We start from the raw sequence: 20129 nt of genomic DNA on the forward strand, positions 1-20129 counted from the left end.
TGTATGGCTAAGCTGCTGTTTTTTTTTTTTTTTTTTTTTTTTTTAACTGCCCTCCCCTTAAAGATGCACAGACAGGGGTGCACATATGCCAAGGACACAATGCTTTGGATCATGATGCAGAAGAAATCCCTGCTGTCGTGTTCTGGGGGGGCAGTATTGCCTGTCAAAAATGGCCCCTATCACTGAATGTGGCTCCCTGCAAGCACCCTGTAATCACGTGCAATGCAAGTGTGCTGGTGTGGGGTTAAAGGGGTTCAAGGAGGCAATATAATTCCTTCTCACTGCCTTTCAATTGCTCTCTGAAAATACAGCAATGTTGTTGAACTTTGAATTGGTAATTGTTAACCTGCTTAACCTAGTACCGTGTATTCTCATTTTTCAGCTTGCCCTGACCACAGTGTTGTTTGAGAAAGGCCTACTGACCACCAGAGAACATGTTTCTTCTCTCTCTGAAAAATGACTGACTGTTGAAGATCTGTAAAGCATAGACAATTGGCAAGAGCCTCCAAGAACTGTGATGACACAGATACACTTTTATCTGACTTGTAATAATTTGTGCCTTTGCAATTTATAAACTCTGCAGCATACCTGGAAGAAATAAGAAGCATCTCTAATCCACTTCTAAATACACTATTTCCTCATGGTTGAACTGACATGTAACAAAGCGACATCTGCCTTGTTTTATTCAATAACTAACGCTATATGAGGAAACAAATGGCATTTAAGGTCATATTCGCTTCAGTCACCATGCAAGATGGCATAAATTAAGGGTTGGTTGAGCAATTAATGAACAAACAACTATGGTGCAAAGATAGCAGCTAATTCTATAATAATGTTTTACTGGCGTATCATAGTCCTCATTAAGAAACATTTGTATTTTGTCCAGCAATGGTGGATTATATTTCAGTCAAAGTACTGCTTTAAAAAAAGTCTTGTTTTCTGATTGAACACTTTTCAGTCATTTGCTTTTCAAAAGTTTTCTATGTAGATGATAGAAATTTGGATGATTATATGTAAAATTCTATAGTTGGATGATCTGATGTAAGAAAAATATGATTAATTAGTGGGGTGTTAAGGCTGCCTTGGAGCTAAAACTAGTCAGCCTTTTCCGAAAGTATTACAAGTGAACGGCACCAGAAGAAAAACAACTATGCGTTAAGAATACTTTTATTTAGAGGAGATAAAATTGAGCCATTTACCACTCCAGTGGAATTTGTGTCCACAATCTACTAGAAATTGTCATCTATATTGCTTCAAAGAGTAATAATGAAAATGAAGGTCTTAACCTGTAGTCTTTTTTTTGTGAAAAAAAAAGATGAACTGGCTGCAGAATACCACCTGCGGGAAGACATCTCGAATAAAACGAAAGCAGATGGAACTATCGCCCCAAGAAAAAAAATGCAAGCCTTCTTGATTACTTTCAAGACACCCCCCCCCCCCCCTCTCCTCTCTCTCTCTTCAAATAGTTTTAATAGTTAGTTCTAGATCAAATTCCACTGACTGTTGATTGAAGAGGTAAACCCTGAGATGGTTTTCCAAGGGAATGGTATAAACACTATAGGATGGAATTGGTGCCAAAATTAAAATAACTATGCATATGCATTGTCATTGTGGAATAGAACACAAAGAAGGTTCTTCTAAGTGCAGTAAAACAAGACTTTAACCACTTCAATACAGGGCACTTATACACCTTCCTGCCCAGACCAATTTTGAGCTTTCATCGCTGTCGCACTTTGAATGACAATTGCGTGGTCATGCTACATTGTACCCAAACTAAATTTTTATCATTTTATTCCCACAAATAGAGCTTTCTTTTGGTGGTATTTGATCGCCTCTGGGATTTTTATTTTCTGCTAAACAAATAAAAAAAAGACTGAAAATCTTTAAAAAAAACGTTTTTTTTTTTTTTTTTTTTTTCAGTTACAAAACTTCGTAAATAAGTAAGTTTTCTCCTTCACTGATGGGCAGTGACAGGCACCGATGGGCACCAATGAGGTGGCACTGATAGGTGGCACAGATTGTCATGGATAGGCGGCACAGTTGGGCATGGATGGGCACTGATAGGCGGCATTGTAATTTAAAGTATTGTAGGGATGGATACCAATCAGTGATGCCCATTATGGCCACTGATTGGCATTCATTATTTGCACTGGCTGGCTTCCCTGGTGGTCTAGGGGGGCATACCTGGTGCTGGGCCTCCCCTGATGGTCTAGGGCGTCCCTGGTGGTCCAGTGTGGGCATCCTCGGGGGTAATAATCAGCACAGATAGTAGATCAGCACAGGCCCCCCCTGTCAGAGGAGCAGCCGATCGGCTGATTCTTTTTTGCCTTCCATTACGAGTATTTCATCTTATTGGTATCTGTCAGTCAGCATATGTGTACCCACACACAGTCCCACCCTAGCGACCATATAAGCCTTCCATCTGGCGTGTATCCTTGGTCATGAAAGAGGAGCTAGTGTGCATGCTCTGAAATGCGCCCTGCCCCCTCTGACGTCATATCCGGGTACTTACATTGCACGCTGGCTGCAGCAGTGTGGCGGGTCTTCCTGGTTGCCTGACACGCAGCTCCACACTGCTGGCTGACTAGAATATATGCCGATCGGATATTCTAGGGAAAACTTCCTGCTTGGCGTTCTTTTTGTAATTTGAGGAGCCTGTATTCACATAACCTCTTGTAAGTGTTTTTAATTGCTTTTGGGCTAATTAAAGTCTTGTTTTACTGCACTTAGAAGAGCCTTTTTCACCCCATACCCAACCATTTGTCACTCTGGAGACTACCTGTCGCCCTACTTGTATTGAATCTGTCCTCATAAGATCTTATATTGTTGTACAGCCCAATATTGCAGGGTTTTTAGGATACATATTGTTGGAGGGTGCTTTGCAGCTCACATCATCACAGTTTTTGAGACATTCATATTCAAGTCACCAAAAGAAGAAATGAGATTAATTTATGAAGTCACTGACGGTTTTGCTTTGGTTCTGGGGCTGACACTTTATTTTGGAATATGAAATTATATAAAGATGAATTCCAGGCATGGTTATTTCTTTATCGTACATCATAGGACACAGAGTCTCAAGTAATTACTTGGTGGGTTATAGGCCTACCTTCAGGTGTTGACACTAGTATAACCAATACAGGAAGTTGACTCCCCTATATAAATAACCCCTCCTCCTTCCAGGAGTACCTCAGTTTTTTTCAACAGTGTCTAAAGGCGTTGGTCACGAGTAAAGATGTGCTCTAAAGGAGCTCCAGGAGGGAGCCATGCTGGATTTAAAGAAACCTCCACAATTAGATCCATCCTTGCCACTGAGGCCATAGGATGGTACCTGGACCTCGATGCAAGAACGAGGTTTTGCCTGTAATGCAAAACAGGCAAATGTAATGCTTCTCTTTGAGAGCTGGACCCTAGGAACCAGGACGCTTTTTGGTCTTGCTACATTTCCTAAATCTGTCCTGAGGGGTGCTATACAAGGGCCAAAGGAGCAGGGCCCCAGTCTTTGAGCGTGTGTTAACGCAGCCCGCCATGATGGGTGAAGTTTGGATCTGCTGTTTCAGCAGTATCCTGGAGCGAGGATAAGGTAAAAAAAAAAAAAAAAAAAGTTATGCAATTTTTTTTTTTTTTTAAGAAAAAAATAAATAAAAGAGAAAACCTTTACATGCCATAGAACAGCGCTGTCTCAGTATATGTGTTGTCCAGCAGAGGGGGTTCTTATTTTCCTAAGTGAATTAGCAGGCTGAATGATTATCAGCTGCTTAGCAGCTAAGGGGAAAAGTTCCCATAATCATTAAAACTCTGCAGAGTTTAGCAGCATGCTGACAGAACCTCCCCTCTCCTCCTTTAGGAGTTGTTTGGCGTCTTTTTTTAATTTTTATTTACTCACAGTTATGGTAGGTATCCTAGCCTGCTGTGGAGCAGCATAAACCAGCAGTTGTTTTCAAAGCAGCATGGGTTCCCTCTCCCTTCAGGTCTGCATAATACAAATGAGCTAAGTATATTCAAACTGAATGGGGGGGTTGCCGGAGGATGCAGAGGGGCGTAGCCATAGGTCACATGACGCTAGGTATACAGTGTCTTTCCATACAGCGTTGATTACTGAGGGGGAAGTGTTGTGGACGCCAATCAGGTCCACCTGAGGCTCACACATTAAAGCACTCTCTGGCTGCAAAGGCTGAGTTTTCTTGTAGCAGAGTTCATTGAGGAGAGGAGTCTGTTATACTAAGACATCTAGCGCGGGGCACGTAAGGGTGTAAAGCAGGCATTCCCAGTACAGGAAAAGAACTGTTAGCATGCATTGTTTGGCTAGAATTATTTAGCAGATAATAATGTGTGTGCCTCTGCTTTTGTACCTTCCAGACCTACCGTAAAGGTACCTAAGGTGTCACCCTCAGGCACTGGGGACCCCAGTCATGCCTCCATACTGTCTTCCTCTACAGAGAGATCAGACATGGCAAGCCAGGGTGAGTCATTGGAAGCTAGCGGTGGTGCAACTGCTTCACACATTTCAGCCCCTGTTTATGTGACTGAAGAAGCACTTTCCTCTGCCCTGCAGGGCTTAGAAGGAAGATTATCGACTTTAATCGCATCATCCATCCAGGTGAGTGGGAAACGTCCTAGATCCCCCTCCCCACCTTAGACTGTTTACAGTCAGTGGAGGGTCCTAAAGAACTATGGGGACATGACGAGGTCTTTCCTGCAGATGATCAGGAAGAAAAACAAGCCGGTTATTCCTCTGCAGAGGAAACAGTACTTGGGAATTCACCTTCACAAACTGAAGTATAGAGCCTTACAGAGATGGTTCGCTCTACTTTCATGTTACCCCTAACGGAGGCAGCTGAAGGTCCGGTATCCTCTTTAGGATCCTTAAAACCTTTTCAGCCTTTACATGTGTTTCCAGTACACGCATTACTTGAAAAGCTTATTTATTCTGAATGGGCTCATCCGGATAAGCATTTCTCCCCTCCTAAAAGATTCTCTAATCTCTATCCTAGGGAGGAAAAATTCACTAAAAGGTGGAAGATTCCAGCAGTAGACGCTGCGATTTCCAATGTGAATAAAAATGTAACTTGTCCAGTGGACAATGCACATAGGCTTAAGGATCCAACAGATAAAAAGTTGGAAGGTCTGTTAAAAACCTCCTTTTCCTTAGCAGGGACCGTAACTCAGCCTGCGATCGATAGCAGCCATAGGCATCTGTCAGTCCTTAAAGGACCAGTTTACAGATGCCCTCAAAGAGCTCCCTGCACAACAAGCTCAGGAGTTGGCCGAGCTACCTAAAGCATTATGCTTTGCCATAGATGCTATAAAGGACTCTATTCACCAGGCGTCACGTCTGGCACTTGTACTTGTACACATGCGAAGGACCCTTTGGTTAAAGGGTTTGTCAGCTGAAACGCCTTGTAAAAAATCTTCTAACTGGGTTCCCCTTTAAGGGAGAACGCCTTTCTGGAGATAGCTTGGATAAATACATTCAGACTATTTCCAGCGGAAAGAGTACTCTTTTACCAGTCAAAAGAAAATATAAACGTCCTTAGTTTAAACAGACTTTTTCCCCAGCGCCAAGGGCATGCTCCTCTAGGCAGAGGCGACTGCCTTTGCCGTCGGACCCTATGGGAAGATCTCAGGGTTTGCAAATCTGCAAAGCTGAATACCAAGGCCTCATCATGATGAGGCACCCCCCCTCACCAAGGTGGGGGGAAGACTTCTGAAGTTCTCAGAAGTCTTGCAGAGGGAAATTCAGGACAGATGGACCCTCTCCACTGTATCTCTAGGATACAAGCTAGAATTTCCACCGGCCTGTTTTCTCAGATCAAACGTTCCGAGGGATCCAGCCAAAAAGCAATCCCTGTTGCAAGCGCTGGACCGATTGGCTCAAGAGGTGATCATGCAGATCCCCAAAGAAGAGCAGGGTTTGGGTTTTTACTCAAACCTATTTTTGGTGCCAAAGCCGAATGGAGATATAAGACCAATTCTAGATCTACGGAATCTAAATCAGTTCCTGAGGATCCGCTCCTTTCGTATGGAGTCAATCAAGTCAGTCGTATCTATCCTACAAGGAGCGGAACATCTGGCATCCATCGACATCAGAGATACATATCTGCATGTCCCTATATTCCCTCCTCACCAGAGGTTTCTGCGTTTCGAGGTAGAAAATAAGCATTTTCAGTTTGTAGCCCTGCCCTTCGGCCTTGCTATAGCACCTCGGGTTTTCACAAAGGTACTTGCCCCCACCTCTAGCCAGGTTAAGGGCACGGACATAACTGTCCTGGCTTACTTAGACGATCTATTGTTAATAGACTGGTCAGTGGCTCACTTAAGACGGGGTGTAGCCGTTTCAAGCAGTTACCTGGAAAGTTTGGGTTGGATTCTCAACTTAAAAACAGTCCTCCTTGAAGTCACTAAAGAGGCTGTGTATCTAGGCATGATCATAGATACACCCCAGAAGAGGGTGTTCTTGCCTCCGGCAAACATCAGCTCCATACAGGAGCTAGTGAGGATGATCAGGTCAAGAAAAAAATCAATTCGCCTTTGTATGAGATTGTTAGGGAAGATGGTAGCTTCATTCGAAGCAGTTCCCTATGCCCAATTCCATTCGAGACTGTTTCAAAGCTGTATCCTGTCTGCTTGGAACAAGAAAAATCAAACTTTGGATTTGCCAATGCGGCTATCCCCAAGAGTGTCCCAGAGCCTCAGTTGGTTACTATCCCGGAACTTTCTGAAGGGAAAAAACCTTCAGACCAATTATCTGGAAGGTAGTGACAACGGATGGCAGGCTTTCAGGCTGGGGAGCAGTACTAGAGAAAACGACTGTCCAGGGACGATGGTCAGGAACCGAGCGTACCTTACCCATCAACATCCTAGAGATTCGGGCAGTATATCTGGCCCTAAAGACCTGGACCTCCCAGGTTAAGGGATTTTCCTGTCAGGATTCAATCCGACAATGCCACGGCCGTGGCATATATCAATCAACAAGGGGGCACCAGAAGTCTCGCAGCTCAGAGAGAGGTGAACCAGATTCTAACTTGGGCGGAAGAGAATGTCCCCTACTTATCGGCAGTTTTCATTCCGGGGTTAGAAAATTGGCAGGCAGACTAAGTCACCAGCAACTATTCCCGGGGGAATGGTCTCTTCATCCCAAAGTGTTTTGAGCCGTTTGCCAAAAATGGGGGACTCCTGACGTAGACCTTCTAGGGTCCAGATTCAACACAAAGCTAGTCAACTTTGTGTCCAGGACAAGGGACCCACTCGCGTACGGAACAGATGCGTTGGTGACCCCCTGGGATCAGTTCTCACTGATCTATGCTTTTTCCCCGATCCGGTTGCTCCCTTGGCTTCTTTCCAGGATCAAGCTGGAAAGAAAGTCAGTAATTCTGATAGCACCAGCATGGCCCAGATTTCCTGCCTTTCTACAGTTAGGAGTAGTTCATCTGAATGAAGATATTGTCCTGCCTTCGTTTTTTTCCCAGACCAGGTTCCAGGGAAGAAAAATCTCTACATTGTCTTGATGTAGTGAGAGCAGTGAAAATCTATTTGAAGAAAACTGCTCAGTTTCGTAAGACTGGCGTCTTATTCATTCTGCCCGAGGGTCCTAAGAAGGGACAGACTGCATCGAAATCCACTGTCTCCAAGTGGATTTAGCAGGTTATAATTCAAACTTATGGTTTAAAGGGAAAGAGTCCCCCTTTTCAATTTAAGGCACACTCCACCTGAGCGGTTGGTGCTTCTTGGGCAGTGTGTCACCAGGCCTCCATGTCTCAGATCTGCAAGGCTGCGACTTGGTCTTCAGTACATACATTTGCAAAATTTTATCAAGTAGATGTAAGATGGGGGAAGTAAACGAGCCTTCCGGGGGAGGAGTCTGAGAATGGTGCGTGTCTGCACCTAGCGTCCTGGTGTGCTCCATGTCCCCGCCGTGCGAACAATGCCGCTGCTGCGGCTTGTGGACCTCCTCTGATCCCCCCCTGCTCCGTCCGGACCCAAGGCGTTACCCTGCCGTTAGAGTTGGTCTCCTCTCTTACCTGGCCCTTTTGTCTCCCCCCCCCCTCGAGTCGGGTTGCGCTGCACGGTGCCGGGCGGTTCGCCCGGTGAAAGCGTGGGCCCCCTGTGGGTCAGTGGAGTTCCCAGCGGTGGAGCGGAGGTACGCCGTCTAACGGTGTCAGTACAGTGCAGTACAGAGTTCTGCTAGCCTCGGTAAGTCTCGGAAGGCTTCTGTAGAGCTTGCGAAGAGCTCTGGAGCCATCTACTGGACAAAGCAAGATACTGCGCCTGGAGACATAGGATGGTACTTTGAAAAGAAAAAGGAAAAAATCTCCAAAGAAGGTCAGTATATGAAAAAAAAAATATCAGAATCCGCAGGAGAATGCCGAATGTCTGGCTGAATAAAATGCATACGGCAAACCACCACGGGGTAAGTGGACATATAATATAAAGCATTGAAAACACTCCGCAGTATAATCTCTGTGAATTAAATGAGACTCTTTGGAAAATCTGCTAGATAAATGCCATTGTATACAGGTTTGGTGAGGTAACTGTGGCGGCAAGTAAACAAGAGGTAAAGATGTTAAGTGAATTACCTTAATAAAATAAATAAATGGGAAAATGATTTTGATACCGTGCGATTCCGTGAGAACATCAGTAAAAATAAAAACGGAGTGAAGAAAATTGACTATGCTGTGGTTGACAAAAAGGAATACTATTGTTATACTGCTGTAAAACTAAGGGGGAGAGAAGGGGAAAGGGGATCAGATAAAAATAGAGGTGTTTAACTATCTCTGCGTTCGATGAAGGGAAAAACAGCAAAAGCAGGGGTTACCCCGAAATCACCACGCCGGAGCTTGGTAGCCAGCCCCAGGGCAATGAATAAATATGTCACACAGACGGTAGCTACAGAGAAGCAGTATGCTGAAAAACCTCAACCTCAACACACAAAAATCCAACAGACAGAAAGCAGCGATAAAAGGGAAAGAGAAAAGAAACACCAAATGCAAAATATTTCTACACAGGAAGTAGAAGTATCACTCGATGGCCCTCCAGAAGAAGAAACAGGTTCCACAACTGAACTAGATGGCGGAGAAAAAGCTTTAACAACCCAACAGACACAACAAGATAATCCCCAAGTTTTGCCCACTAAAAATGAGATAATCTCTATGTTTGCAGCTCTGGAAAATACCATGAAATGTGAAATGCAAAGATTACACAAGAACCTGGGACATATACTTGAAAGGGTAGAAGAGGTTGAAAAAAAAAGTGGAAAAAGATACGAATATAATAAAGAACCTGGAAGCAGAAATACAAAGTTTAAAAATAATACAACAAGACCAAGCATATAAGATTGAAATTCAAGAAAACAGACAGAAGGAAAAATCTCAGAATACGCGGAGTTCCTGACTCACAACAACATGAGGATCTGAGTGAGATAATCAAGAGGATTTGTAACCCTCTAATGAACAAAGAAATAACTAACGTGATAAATGTAGGAAGGGCATATAGAGTAAGAAAACCTAAGGGTCTCCCACAAGAAACGCCAAGGGATATCATAGTGAGATTTCAAAACGAAGAAGTAAAATACCAAATATGGAAGAATATAAGATCAAAAGCTCCATTAAGATATGAAGGAAACGACATTCAGATATTCCAAGATTTGGCACAGGAAACCCTGAGGCGGAGAAGAGCCCTAAAACCACTATTGACAGTATTGGTTGAGAATGAAGTACAATATAATTGGGGCTTCCCTGCAAGCTTAATAGGAAGAAAAAAATGGGCGGACAGCAAGTCTGAGATTCATAGAAGAAATTGCAGAATTTTGTGGAAAATTGGAGATCCCGGTTCCGAGGGGAGAGGCCGGGGGCGAGGGGAGATGAAAATCAGGTCCCCCCCTCCTTGCCGGGAGGGGGGAGGGGAAAAGGAGATATATAGAGATGAAAATTAATGAGAGAGGAGAGTCCCAGATTGATGGGACGTTTTTTCTTTCTTTTTTTTTTCCTCTTCCTGATTTTCTCCGTCGTGTCCCCCCCCTCCCCCCTAGGCTTAGCTTGGGGGGGGGGAGGTGGGTCCGGGGGGGTTTGAGGGGTGGGGGGAGAGGGCATGGTGGGGGTTGGGGAGCCCCAGGTATGCGGGAGAACCATCTTGCCAAGGAGAGGCGAGATGGGTGATGGCACCGTTAAACAGAATTCCACCCTAGGGCCAAGGGATAAATGGAGCGGGAGGGTTCCAGATAAAAGATCCCAGACCATTAGGTCAATTTTACATCTAACGAGGGTACAGGGAGGGGGGAAGGATGGGAGGGTAATAGGGTGGAGGGAGGGGGAAGGGTGGAGGGAGGGGGAAGGGTGGAGGGAGGGGGAAGGGTGGGAGGGTTAAACCTGTTGACACGAAACCACTACGCCTAGTAAAGAAAATTAGAAAAAACTTAAGTGTGTACAATGTCAGAAATTAAAATAGCAACATATAACGTTAGAGGAATGAATTCTCCCAAAAAAAAGGAATAATATACTGAGGGAGTTGGAGGGAAACTCTATAGATATTGTTTTTCTACAAGAAACGCACTTGGCTTTAGACGTATGTATTAGGTTAAACACACAGATGTTTCCAACGTGGTATTAAGCCGATACCCCATGTAAGGGCTCTAGGGGAGTGGCAATTGGGATCTCTAAAAAGGTCAACTGGAAAGTGGAAGAATTAAAGGTGGACCCACAAGGGAGGTTCCTTTTTGTGAAAGGACACATGGAAAGAAACAGATATACATTGGTTAACATCTATTGTCCTAACAAAGGCCCAAAGAAATATCTAAATAAAATCTTGAATATATTAGAAACATATAAACAGGGCCACATAATTTTGGGGGGCGACCTAAATTTTGCTATAGACCCACACTTAGATAGCACCTCACAGGGTTTAGCATATGAAAACAAACAACATAGAATTCAAAAAAAGAGGATGTTGCAGCAACAATTAATGGACACTTGGCGAATATTTAATCCAGGAAAAAAAGACTACACATATTACTCTGTAGTACACGACATGTATGTCAGATTGGATTATATACTAGTGAACCACGAATTGTTAGAAAATATACTAGAGGTCAAAATAGGATCCATAACCCTTTCGGATCATGCGCCTGTAATAATAAAATTAAAAGATCCAGGAAAAGAATATAGAAAAGGGTTGTGGAGACTAAATGAGACCCTTTTGCAAAACGCGGAATTTGAAAATATTATTAAAAATGAAATTGAACAGTACTTTCTAGTAAATGACTCAGAGGAGATCCCAAGGGCCACACTCTGGGAGGCCCACAAAGCCCTAATTAGGGGGAAATTAATCTCCATAGGGATCTTGGGAAAAAAAAAAGTGAAAAGAAGCAAAATGATTTAAAAAAAGAACTTTATATATTAGAACAAAAGCATAAGGGTCAACCGGACAAAAATATATATAAAGAAATAATATATAAACATACTCAATTAAATAATAGATTGGAACCAGAAGCAAGGAAAACCTATAAAAATGTGGCTAAAGAAAGATACATGTGGGGGAATAAGATGGGGAAACACCTGGCTAGATTAGTAAGAGATAAAAAAGCTATTAATTATATAGAAAAGATCAAAAACGCGAAAGGTAAAATACAATATAGAACATCAGAAATAGCAAACACGTTTAAAACATATTACAGCGCCCTATATTCAATCAGGACCACGGAGACCGATAGTCAGAAGGAGACCAGAAAAATTAAAATACAAGAATACCTGAGGGAGATAGATCTACCAAGGATAACCCCCGAGATGTCTAAAAGTTTAGAGGACCCGATTACTCCTGAGGAAATTGATAACGCAATAAAGGACATGCCCAACGGGAAAAGCCCAGGACCAGATGGCTTTACCATCAGGTATTATAAAAAATGTAAACAGCAGTTGATCCCACATATATTCAATCAGGACCACGGAGACCGATAGTCAGAAGGAGACCAGAAAAATTAAAATACAAGAATACCTGAGGGAGATAGATCTACCAAGGATAACCCCCGAGATGTCTAAAAGTTTAGAGGACCCGATTACTCCTGAGGAAATTGATAACGCAATAAAGGACATGCCCAACAGGAAAAGCCCAGGACCAGATGGCTTTACCATCAGGTATTATAAAAAATTTAAACAGCAGTTGATCCCACAGTTATGTAAACTCTGGAACAAACTGGCAGAGGATGAACTCCTGAGGAAAGAATCACTCCTAGCAAACATTACACTCATTCCAAAACCTGGCAAAGATGGTTCGATTTGCTCTAATTACCGCCCAATTGCACTGCTGAACACAGATATTAAACTATATGCAAAAGTATTAGCAACAAGGATAAAAAATCTACTCCTAGAATTGATCAACGGAGACCAAGTAGGATTTGTACCAGGAAGGGAGGGCCGAGACAACAGTCTCCGAACGCTGTTGTTAATGGGGAAGGATAAGGAAACCAATCCCCCAATGATCCTGGTGTCGATCGATGCTGAAAAAGCTTTTGATCGAGTGGATTGGTGCTTTATAATGGAAAATTTACAGACTTTGGGTCTTGGCCCAAAAATGCTGAAATGGGTAAATAATTTATATACATATCCATCAGCCAGAGTGGGGGTAAATGGGAGTATGTCGTCCGCATTCGATATGCGAAATGGTACAAGATAGGGGTGTCCCCTTTTGCCTTTACTATATGTGATCGCTTTAGAGCCCCTATTAGCAAAAATACGAAATAACTCAGTTATAGAAGGAATAAGAAGGGGGGGAAGAGCATAAAGTGGCGGCATATGCGGATGACATACTCCTATATATGATCAACCCCCAAACATCGATGCCAGGCCTGATAAGGGAGATCAGAGACTATGGGGCCCTCTCTAATTTTAAAATAAATCCAACTAAAACAGTTATCCTGAACATTGGATTAGGTTTGCAGGAAGAGGAAAAGATACGGCATAAATTCCCCTTTACATGGGAAAAAAAAGAAATAACATACCTTGGGATCAAATTAACAAAGACAATTCGGGGGCTATATCAGGCTAACTATATCCCTCTAATAAACGAAGTAAAAGCGTTACTTACGAAGATGAATAAAGGAACGATATCATGGATGGGAAGAATCAATGTGTTGAAGATGATGGTATTACCAAAAATTATATATAAAATGCAAATGCTTCCGATAAATATTCCAATTGGTTTTTTTAATACATTAAGATCTTTATTTCTAAAATTTATATGGCAAAACAAAAATCCTAGGATAAAATACAATTTATTAACTATAAAAAAAAATAGGGGAGGGATGGCACTACCAGATATACACAGATATTATTTAGCAATTATTTTAACGAGAGTGGTTGAAAGCACTAATTTAAACACTAAAAAGAAATGGGTAAAAATGGAGGAGATATCGATGGGGTCACAATTACAAAAAAACATCTGGATTCCACCAAAATTCTGATTTATTAGTAACACCACACATGAAATCACCTTAACAGCACTGAAAAAATGGGATACAATACCCCGTAAAAATAAATGGCAATACAATTCACCACTAATCCCTCTCGAGGGCACGAGTTTTTTTTCACCAGGATATGATACATCACTAGGGAAACAAATGAAGGATTTACAATTAAAAGATATTATAAGGGAGGGGAAGCTAATGTCAAAATTAGACTTAATGACGAAGTATAAGTGGCAAATATTGAAAGATTGGGAATACCTACAGATACAGCACTTTGTTAATTCCATCCCAAAACCAATAAGAAAAAAAAATAGGTTAACCCCAATGGAAAAATTATGTATAAGGAAAACAGCACTTAAACATGGTGTCTCACAGCTATATGACTGTTTGTCCGAAAAAGATGGCCAAGGAAATATCCCATTCATAGCTAAATGGGAAAAAGACTTGGGCTATAAAGTGGATGAGACCCAAATGATCAACTCGGTATATGACTCTGTATTCGATATAAGATCAATAGAAGTAAATTATAAATGTTTAACGAGATGGCATTTTACCCCTGATAAATTACATAAAATGGACGCCTCCAACTCTAAGTTATGTTGGAGAGAATGTGGTACACTAGGAACAATATTCCATTTCTGGTGGGAATGCCCAGAAATAAATCAATATTGGAGTAAAATAACAGAATATATAGAGAAAATAACAGGGCAAAAAATACCTCTAACGCCAGGGGATTGTTTGTTTTTAGGAGTAGATGAAAAAACGAGTAAGCATCTTAAAAGAAGAATAAAAAAACTCACTAGTACCCATTTTACTTAATGCTGCAAAAGCCACAATTCCAAAAAATTGGTTACAGGTGAAAAAATCCTTGATTCGCGAATGGATTCAAAGAATAGAATATATCAATAACATGGAATATCTAAGAAAAATGGAAGAAAATAAAATGAAAAAATATCGCAGTACATGGGAAAAATGGAGATTATTCAAAAAGACGTAGCATTATACACAAGCATTAATGGAATAAAGAGTGGGGGAGACGAGGGAGGTCAACAGATAGTGGAGAAGAGGGAAGGATGGGAAGGGTTAGGCCTCATGCACACGAGACGCAGTTGAACGCGCGTTCAGATGCAGTTGGATAGTTTTTTCAACTGCCCCTGAACTCATTCAATGTTATCCTATGTGTCCATGCACACAGTCTCGTTTTTTTCCGTTTTTATGCAGTTGCGTTTAATCTCGTTTTTCCAGAAGCAAAAAAATGCGCTCAGAAGCAAAAATTTCCACGTTTCAGACGCAAAAATCTCAAAAATTATTGCAAATGATGAAAAACCATTAGAAAAGTATTTTAAACAATTGCAATTGCAAGTGGACAATCCACAACTTGTGGCAAGTGACGTGGCAAGTGGACAATCCACAACTTGTGGCAAGTGACATGGCAGGTGGCAAGTGATGTGGCAAGTAGACAATCCACAACTTGTGGCAAGTGACGTGGCAGGTGAAGTGGCAAGTGACGTGGAAAGTGGACAATCCACAACTTGTGGCAGGTGACGTAGCAAGTGACCTGGCAGGTGACGCGGCAAGTGACCTGGCAGGTGACGTGGCAAGTGGAGAATCAACAACTTGTGGCAGGTGACTGGCATGTGACGTGGCAAGTGGACAATCCATAACTTGTGGCAAGTGACGTGGCAAGTGGACAATCCACTTGTGGCAGGGGACGTGGCAAGTGGACAATCCACTTGTGGCAGGGGATGTGGCAAGTGACGTGGCGAGTGGACAATCCACAACTTGTGTCAGGTGACGTGGCAAGTGGACAATCCACAACTTGTGGCAAGTGATGTGGCAAGTGGACAATCCACTTGTGGCAGGTGACGTGGCAGGGGACGTGGCAAGGGACGTGGCAAGTGGACAATCCATAACTTGTGGCAGGTGACGTGGAAAGTTATGTGGCAAGTGGACAATCCACTACTTGTGGCTGGTGACGTGGCAAGTGGACAATCCACATCTTGTGGCAGGTGACGTGGAAAGTGGTGTGGCAAGTGGACAATCCACAACTTGTGGCAGGTGACGTGGCAAGTGGACAATCCACAACTTGTGGCAGGTGATGTGGCTGGTGACGTGGCAAGTGGACAATCCACAACTTGTGGCAGGTGACGTGGAAAGTGGACAATCCACATCTTGTGGCAAGTGACGTGGCAGGTGATGTGGCAAGTGACGTGGCAAGTAGACAATCCACAACTTGTGGCAGGTGATGTGGCAAGTGACGTGGCAGGTGATGTGGCAAGTCATGTGGCAAGTGGACAATCCACAACTTGTGGCAGGTGATGTGGCTGGTGATGTGGCAAGTGGACAATCCACAGCTTGTGGCAGGTGATGTGGCAAGTGGACAATCCACAACTTGTGACAGGTGACGTGGCAAGTGATGTGGCAGGTGATGTGGCAAGTCACGTGGCAAGTGGAAATCTACAACTTGTGGCAGGTGATGTGGCTGGTGACGTGGCAAGTGGACAATCCACAACTTGTGGCAGGTGGCATGGCAGGTGACATGGAAACACATCTTGTGGCAAGTGACGTGGCAGGTGATGTGGCAAGTGACGTGGCAAGTGGACAATCCACAACTTGTGGCAGGTGATGTGGCAAGTGACGTGGCAGGTGATGTGGACAATCCCCAACTTGTGGCAGGTGACGTGGCAAGTGGACAATCCACAACTTGTGGCAGGTGACGTGGCAAGTGGACAATCCACAACTTGTGGCAGGTGACGTGGCAAGTGACGGGGCAGGTGACTGGCATGTGACGTGGCAAGTGGACAATCCATAACTTGTGGCAAGTGATGTGGCAAGTGGACAATCCACTTGTGGCAGGGGACGTGGCAAGTGGACAATCCACTTGTGGCAGGGGATGTGGCAAGTGACGTGGCGAGTGGACAATCCACAACTTGTGTCAGGTGACGTGGCAAGTGGACAATCCACAACTTGTGGCAAGTGATGTGGCAAGTGGACAATCCACTTGTGGCAGGTGACGTGGCAGGGGACGTGGCAAGGGACGTGGCAAGTGGACAATCCATAACTTGTGGCAGGTGACGTGGAAAGTTATGTGGCAAGTGGACAATCCACTACTTGTGGCTGGTGACGTGGCAAGTGGACAATCCACATCTTGTGGCAGGTGACGTGGAAAGTGGTGTGGCAAGTGGACAATCCACAACTTGTGGCAGGTGACGTGGCAAGTGGACAATCCACAACTTGTGGCAGGTGATGTGGCTGGTGACGTGGCAAGTGGACAATCCACAACTTGTGGCAGGTGACGTGGAAAGTGGACAATCCACATCTTGTGGCAAGTGACGTGGCAGGTGATGTGGCAAGTGACGTGGCAAGTAGACAATCCACAACTTGTGGCAGGTGATGTGGCAAGTGACGTGGCAGGTGATGTGGCAAGTCATGTGGCAAGTGGACAATCCACAACTTGTGGCAGGTGATGTGGCTGGTGATGTGGCAAGTGGACAATCCACAGCTTGTGGCAGGTGATGTGGCAAGTGATGTGGCAAGTGGACAATCCACAACTTGTGACAGGTGACGTGGCAAGTGATGTGGCAGGTGATGTGGCAAGTCACGTGGCAAGTGGAAATCTACAACTTGTGGCAGGTGATGTGGCTGGTGACGTGGCAAGTGGACAATCCACAACTTGTGGCAGGTGGCATGGCAGGTGACATGGAAACACATCTTGTGGCAAGTGACGTGGCAGGTGATGTGGCAAGTGACGTGGCAAGTGGACAATCCACAACTTGTGGCAGGTGATGTGGCAAGTGACGTGGCAGGTGATGTGGACAATCCCCAACTTGTGGCAGGTGACGTGGCAAGTGGACAATCCACAACTTGTGGCAGGTGACGTGGCAAGTGGACAATCCACAACTTGTGGCAGGTGACGTGGCAAGTGACGGGGCAGGTGATGTGGCAAGTGACGTGGCAAGTAGACAATCCACAACTTGTGGCAGGTGATGTGGCAAGTGACGTGGCAGGTGATGTGGCAAGTGACGTGGCAAGTGGACAATCCACAACTTGTGGCAGGTGATGTGGCTGGTGACGTGGCAAGTGGACAATCCACAGCTTGTGGCAGGTGGCATGGCAGATGACGTGGAAAGTGGACAATCCACATCTTGTGGCAGGTGATGTGGCAAGTGGACAATCCACAACTTGTGGCAGGTGATGTGGCAAGTGGACAATCCCCAACTTGTGGCAAGTGACGTGGCAAGTGACGTGGCAAGTGGACAATCCAAAACTTGTGGCAAGTCACGTGGCAGGTGATGTGGCAAGTCACGTGGCAAGTGGACAATCCACAACTTGTGGCAGGTGACGTGGCAAGTGGACAATCTACAACTTGTGGCAGGTGACGTGGCAAGTGGACAATCCACAACTTGTGGCAGGTGACGTGGCAAGTGACGTGGCAGGTGATGTGGCAAGTGACGTGGCAAGTGACGTGGCAAGTAGACAATCCACAACTTGTGGCAGGTGATGTGGCAAGTGACGTGGCAGGTGATGTGGCAAGTGACGTGGCAAGTGGACAATCCACAACTTGTGGCAGGTGATGTGGCTGGTGACGTGGCAAGTGGACAATCCACAGCTTGTGGCAGGTGGCATGGCAGATGACGTGGAAAGTGGACAATCCACATCTTGTGGCAAGTGACGTGGCAGGTGATGTGGCAAGTGACGTGGCAAGTGGACAATCCACAACTTGTGGCAGGTGATGTGGCAAGTGGACAATCCCCAACTTGTGGCAAGTGGACAATCCAAAACTTGTGGCAGGTGACGTGGCAAGTGACGTGGCAGGTGATGTGGCAAGTCACGTGGCAAGTGGACAATCCACAACTTGTGGCAGGTGACGTGGCAGTTGGACAATCCACAACTTGTGGCAGGTGACGTGGCAGGTGATGTGGCAAGTGGACAATCCCCAACTTGTGGCAAGTGACGTGGCAAGTGACGTGGCAAGTGGACAATCCAAAACTTGTGGCAGGTGACGTGGCAAGTGACGTGGCAGGTGATGTGGCAAGTCACGTGGCAAGTGGACAATCCACAACTTGTGGCAGTTGGACAATCCACAACTTGTGGCAGATGACGTGGCAAGTGACGTGGCAAGAGGACAATCCACAACTTGTGGCAGGTGCCGTGGCAAGTGACACGCTAAATACAAGTACACTGCAGCTCTCACAGCTGCTGCTACTCACTCTGGTCTCACAAAATTGCTGAAATAGTTAATAATACTGTTTTTTTGAGCTGGGGAGGGTCTATGATGTTAGCTTAACTAAACGCTTCTAGACGCAAACGCGGTAAAACGCCGCTAAATCGCGGTAAAATCGCGTCTAAACGCGGGTTTCAACATGTGTCCAGCAGCGTTTGCATCTGCGTCTCGTGTGCATGAAGCCTTAAATGTAATCAAGTCAAATAACTAAGATATTGGTAGCATAAATAGGATGGTAAAGATAACTAAGTAGATGTTAGTTGAACTGTTGTCTTTGCTGTTTTTTTTCCTTTTTTCTCTCTCTTAGGTGTCCGTTTATGAAGGAGTGATCAGTGGAGATCCAGAGGATCGCCGCTGATCACAGCCCATAAACAGTATATAAACCAGAGATAATCAGGGGAGAAGTGTTTGAATTTGTTCTCCCGCCAATTATCTGCACACAGTGAGAATCCTCATAGACTGACACAGTAACGGTCACTTTATGAAGCTGCGATCTCAGCGTTTCACTGGCGATCTGTGTCAGAATTCACACTCCCTGATTCACCAGCTCAGAGGTGGAGAACCGGGGAGTGGAGAGAGAATGTGGGGGGATCGGAGGAGGAAAGAGGAAGATAATTAACTTCCTTATGCCTCATTCAGACCCCCCAACACTGTAACCATGTCCCCCTGTCATATGTATGTGTATACATATATATACATATATATATATAATGTGTATATGTATATATATATATAATGTGTGTGTATATACATGTATGTATAATGTCTGTGTGTGTATACATGTATATATTATGTAGGGGGACGCTTTATTTCACTAACATTAATCACACCGCATGTCAGTGTATTGAGCTGTGATAATTTATCACTGCTTAATAAATTGACATCTCTGTGTATCTGTGAATTTCTAGTACTGTAATCTCGTAAAGTCTCACGAGATTCCAGTATTAGGGGCCGTTCTCCAGTGTTAGAAGCGTTTGTAGATCGCTTCACTCCTCCAAGTGTGAAGCGATCTACTCCGCTTCATAAAGTGGCACACAGAGGAGAAAGATCTCCTCTGTGAATGCCGGAGAATGAAGCAGTGAATTGATTTCACTGCTTCATAAAAGGACACCATAATTTTAACGTTTTTTCTTTTGTAATGGATAAATAATAAATAGATATAAGCAATAAATGAGAAGATTAAAAAAAAAAAAAAGAGAGAGATTGGGAAAAAGATAAAGATATCTTGCCACAATGATGTTAAAAGAGAATATAAGGATTCTGATAATGAAACTGATTAGAATCTATCAATACACAAGCATTTTACTGAGTGGTAAAAAAAAAAAAAAAAAAAAGTAGATGTAAGATGGAATGAGGATATCGCCTTCGGGCACAGTGTGCTGCAGACAGCAGTATAATTCCTCAGGTCTGGGGGGGTTACCCTACGGGTTGTCTCCCTCCCCTCAAGTAGCATTA

The 20129-nt window shown here is 44.1% G+C and overlaps 1 protein-coding gene across 1 annotated transcript in view; it reads left to right on the plus strand.

Annotated features, from left to right (window-relative positions):
* RIOX1 (ribosomal oxygenase 1) overlaps positions 1-948 on the plus strand; it is a gene marked incomplete at its 5' end in the record, with an annotated part of 155567 nt that extends 154619 nt beyond the window's left edge. Inside the window, 1 exon segment of the mRNA XM_077486487.1 lies at positions 383-948. Coding sequence (XP_077342613.1) covers positions 383-460 — 78 coding nt within the window.
* Between the last annotated feature and the right edge of the window lie 19181 nt (positions 949-20129).

This window comes from Lithobates pipiens, unplaced genomic scaffold (genome assembly GCF_037356315.1).
Source record: "Lithobates pipiens isolate NorthernLeopardFrog02 unplaced genomic scaffold, aLitPip1_a1.2 Scaffold_18, whole genome shotgun sequence".
NCBI classification, from domain to species: Eukaryota; Metazoa; Chordata; class Amphibia; order Anura; family Ranidae; genus Lithobates; species Lithobates pipiens.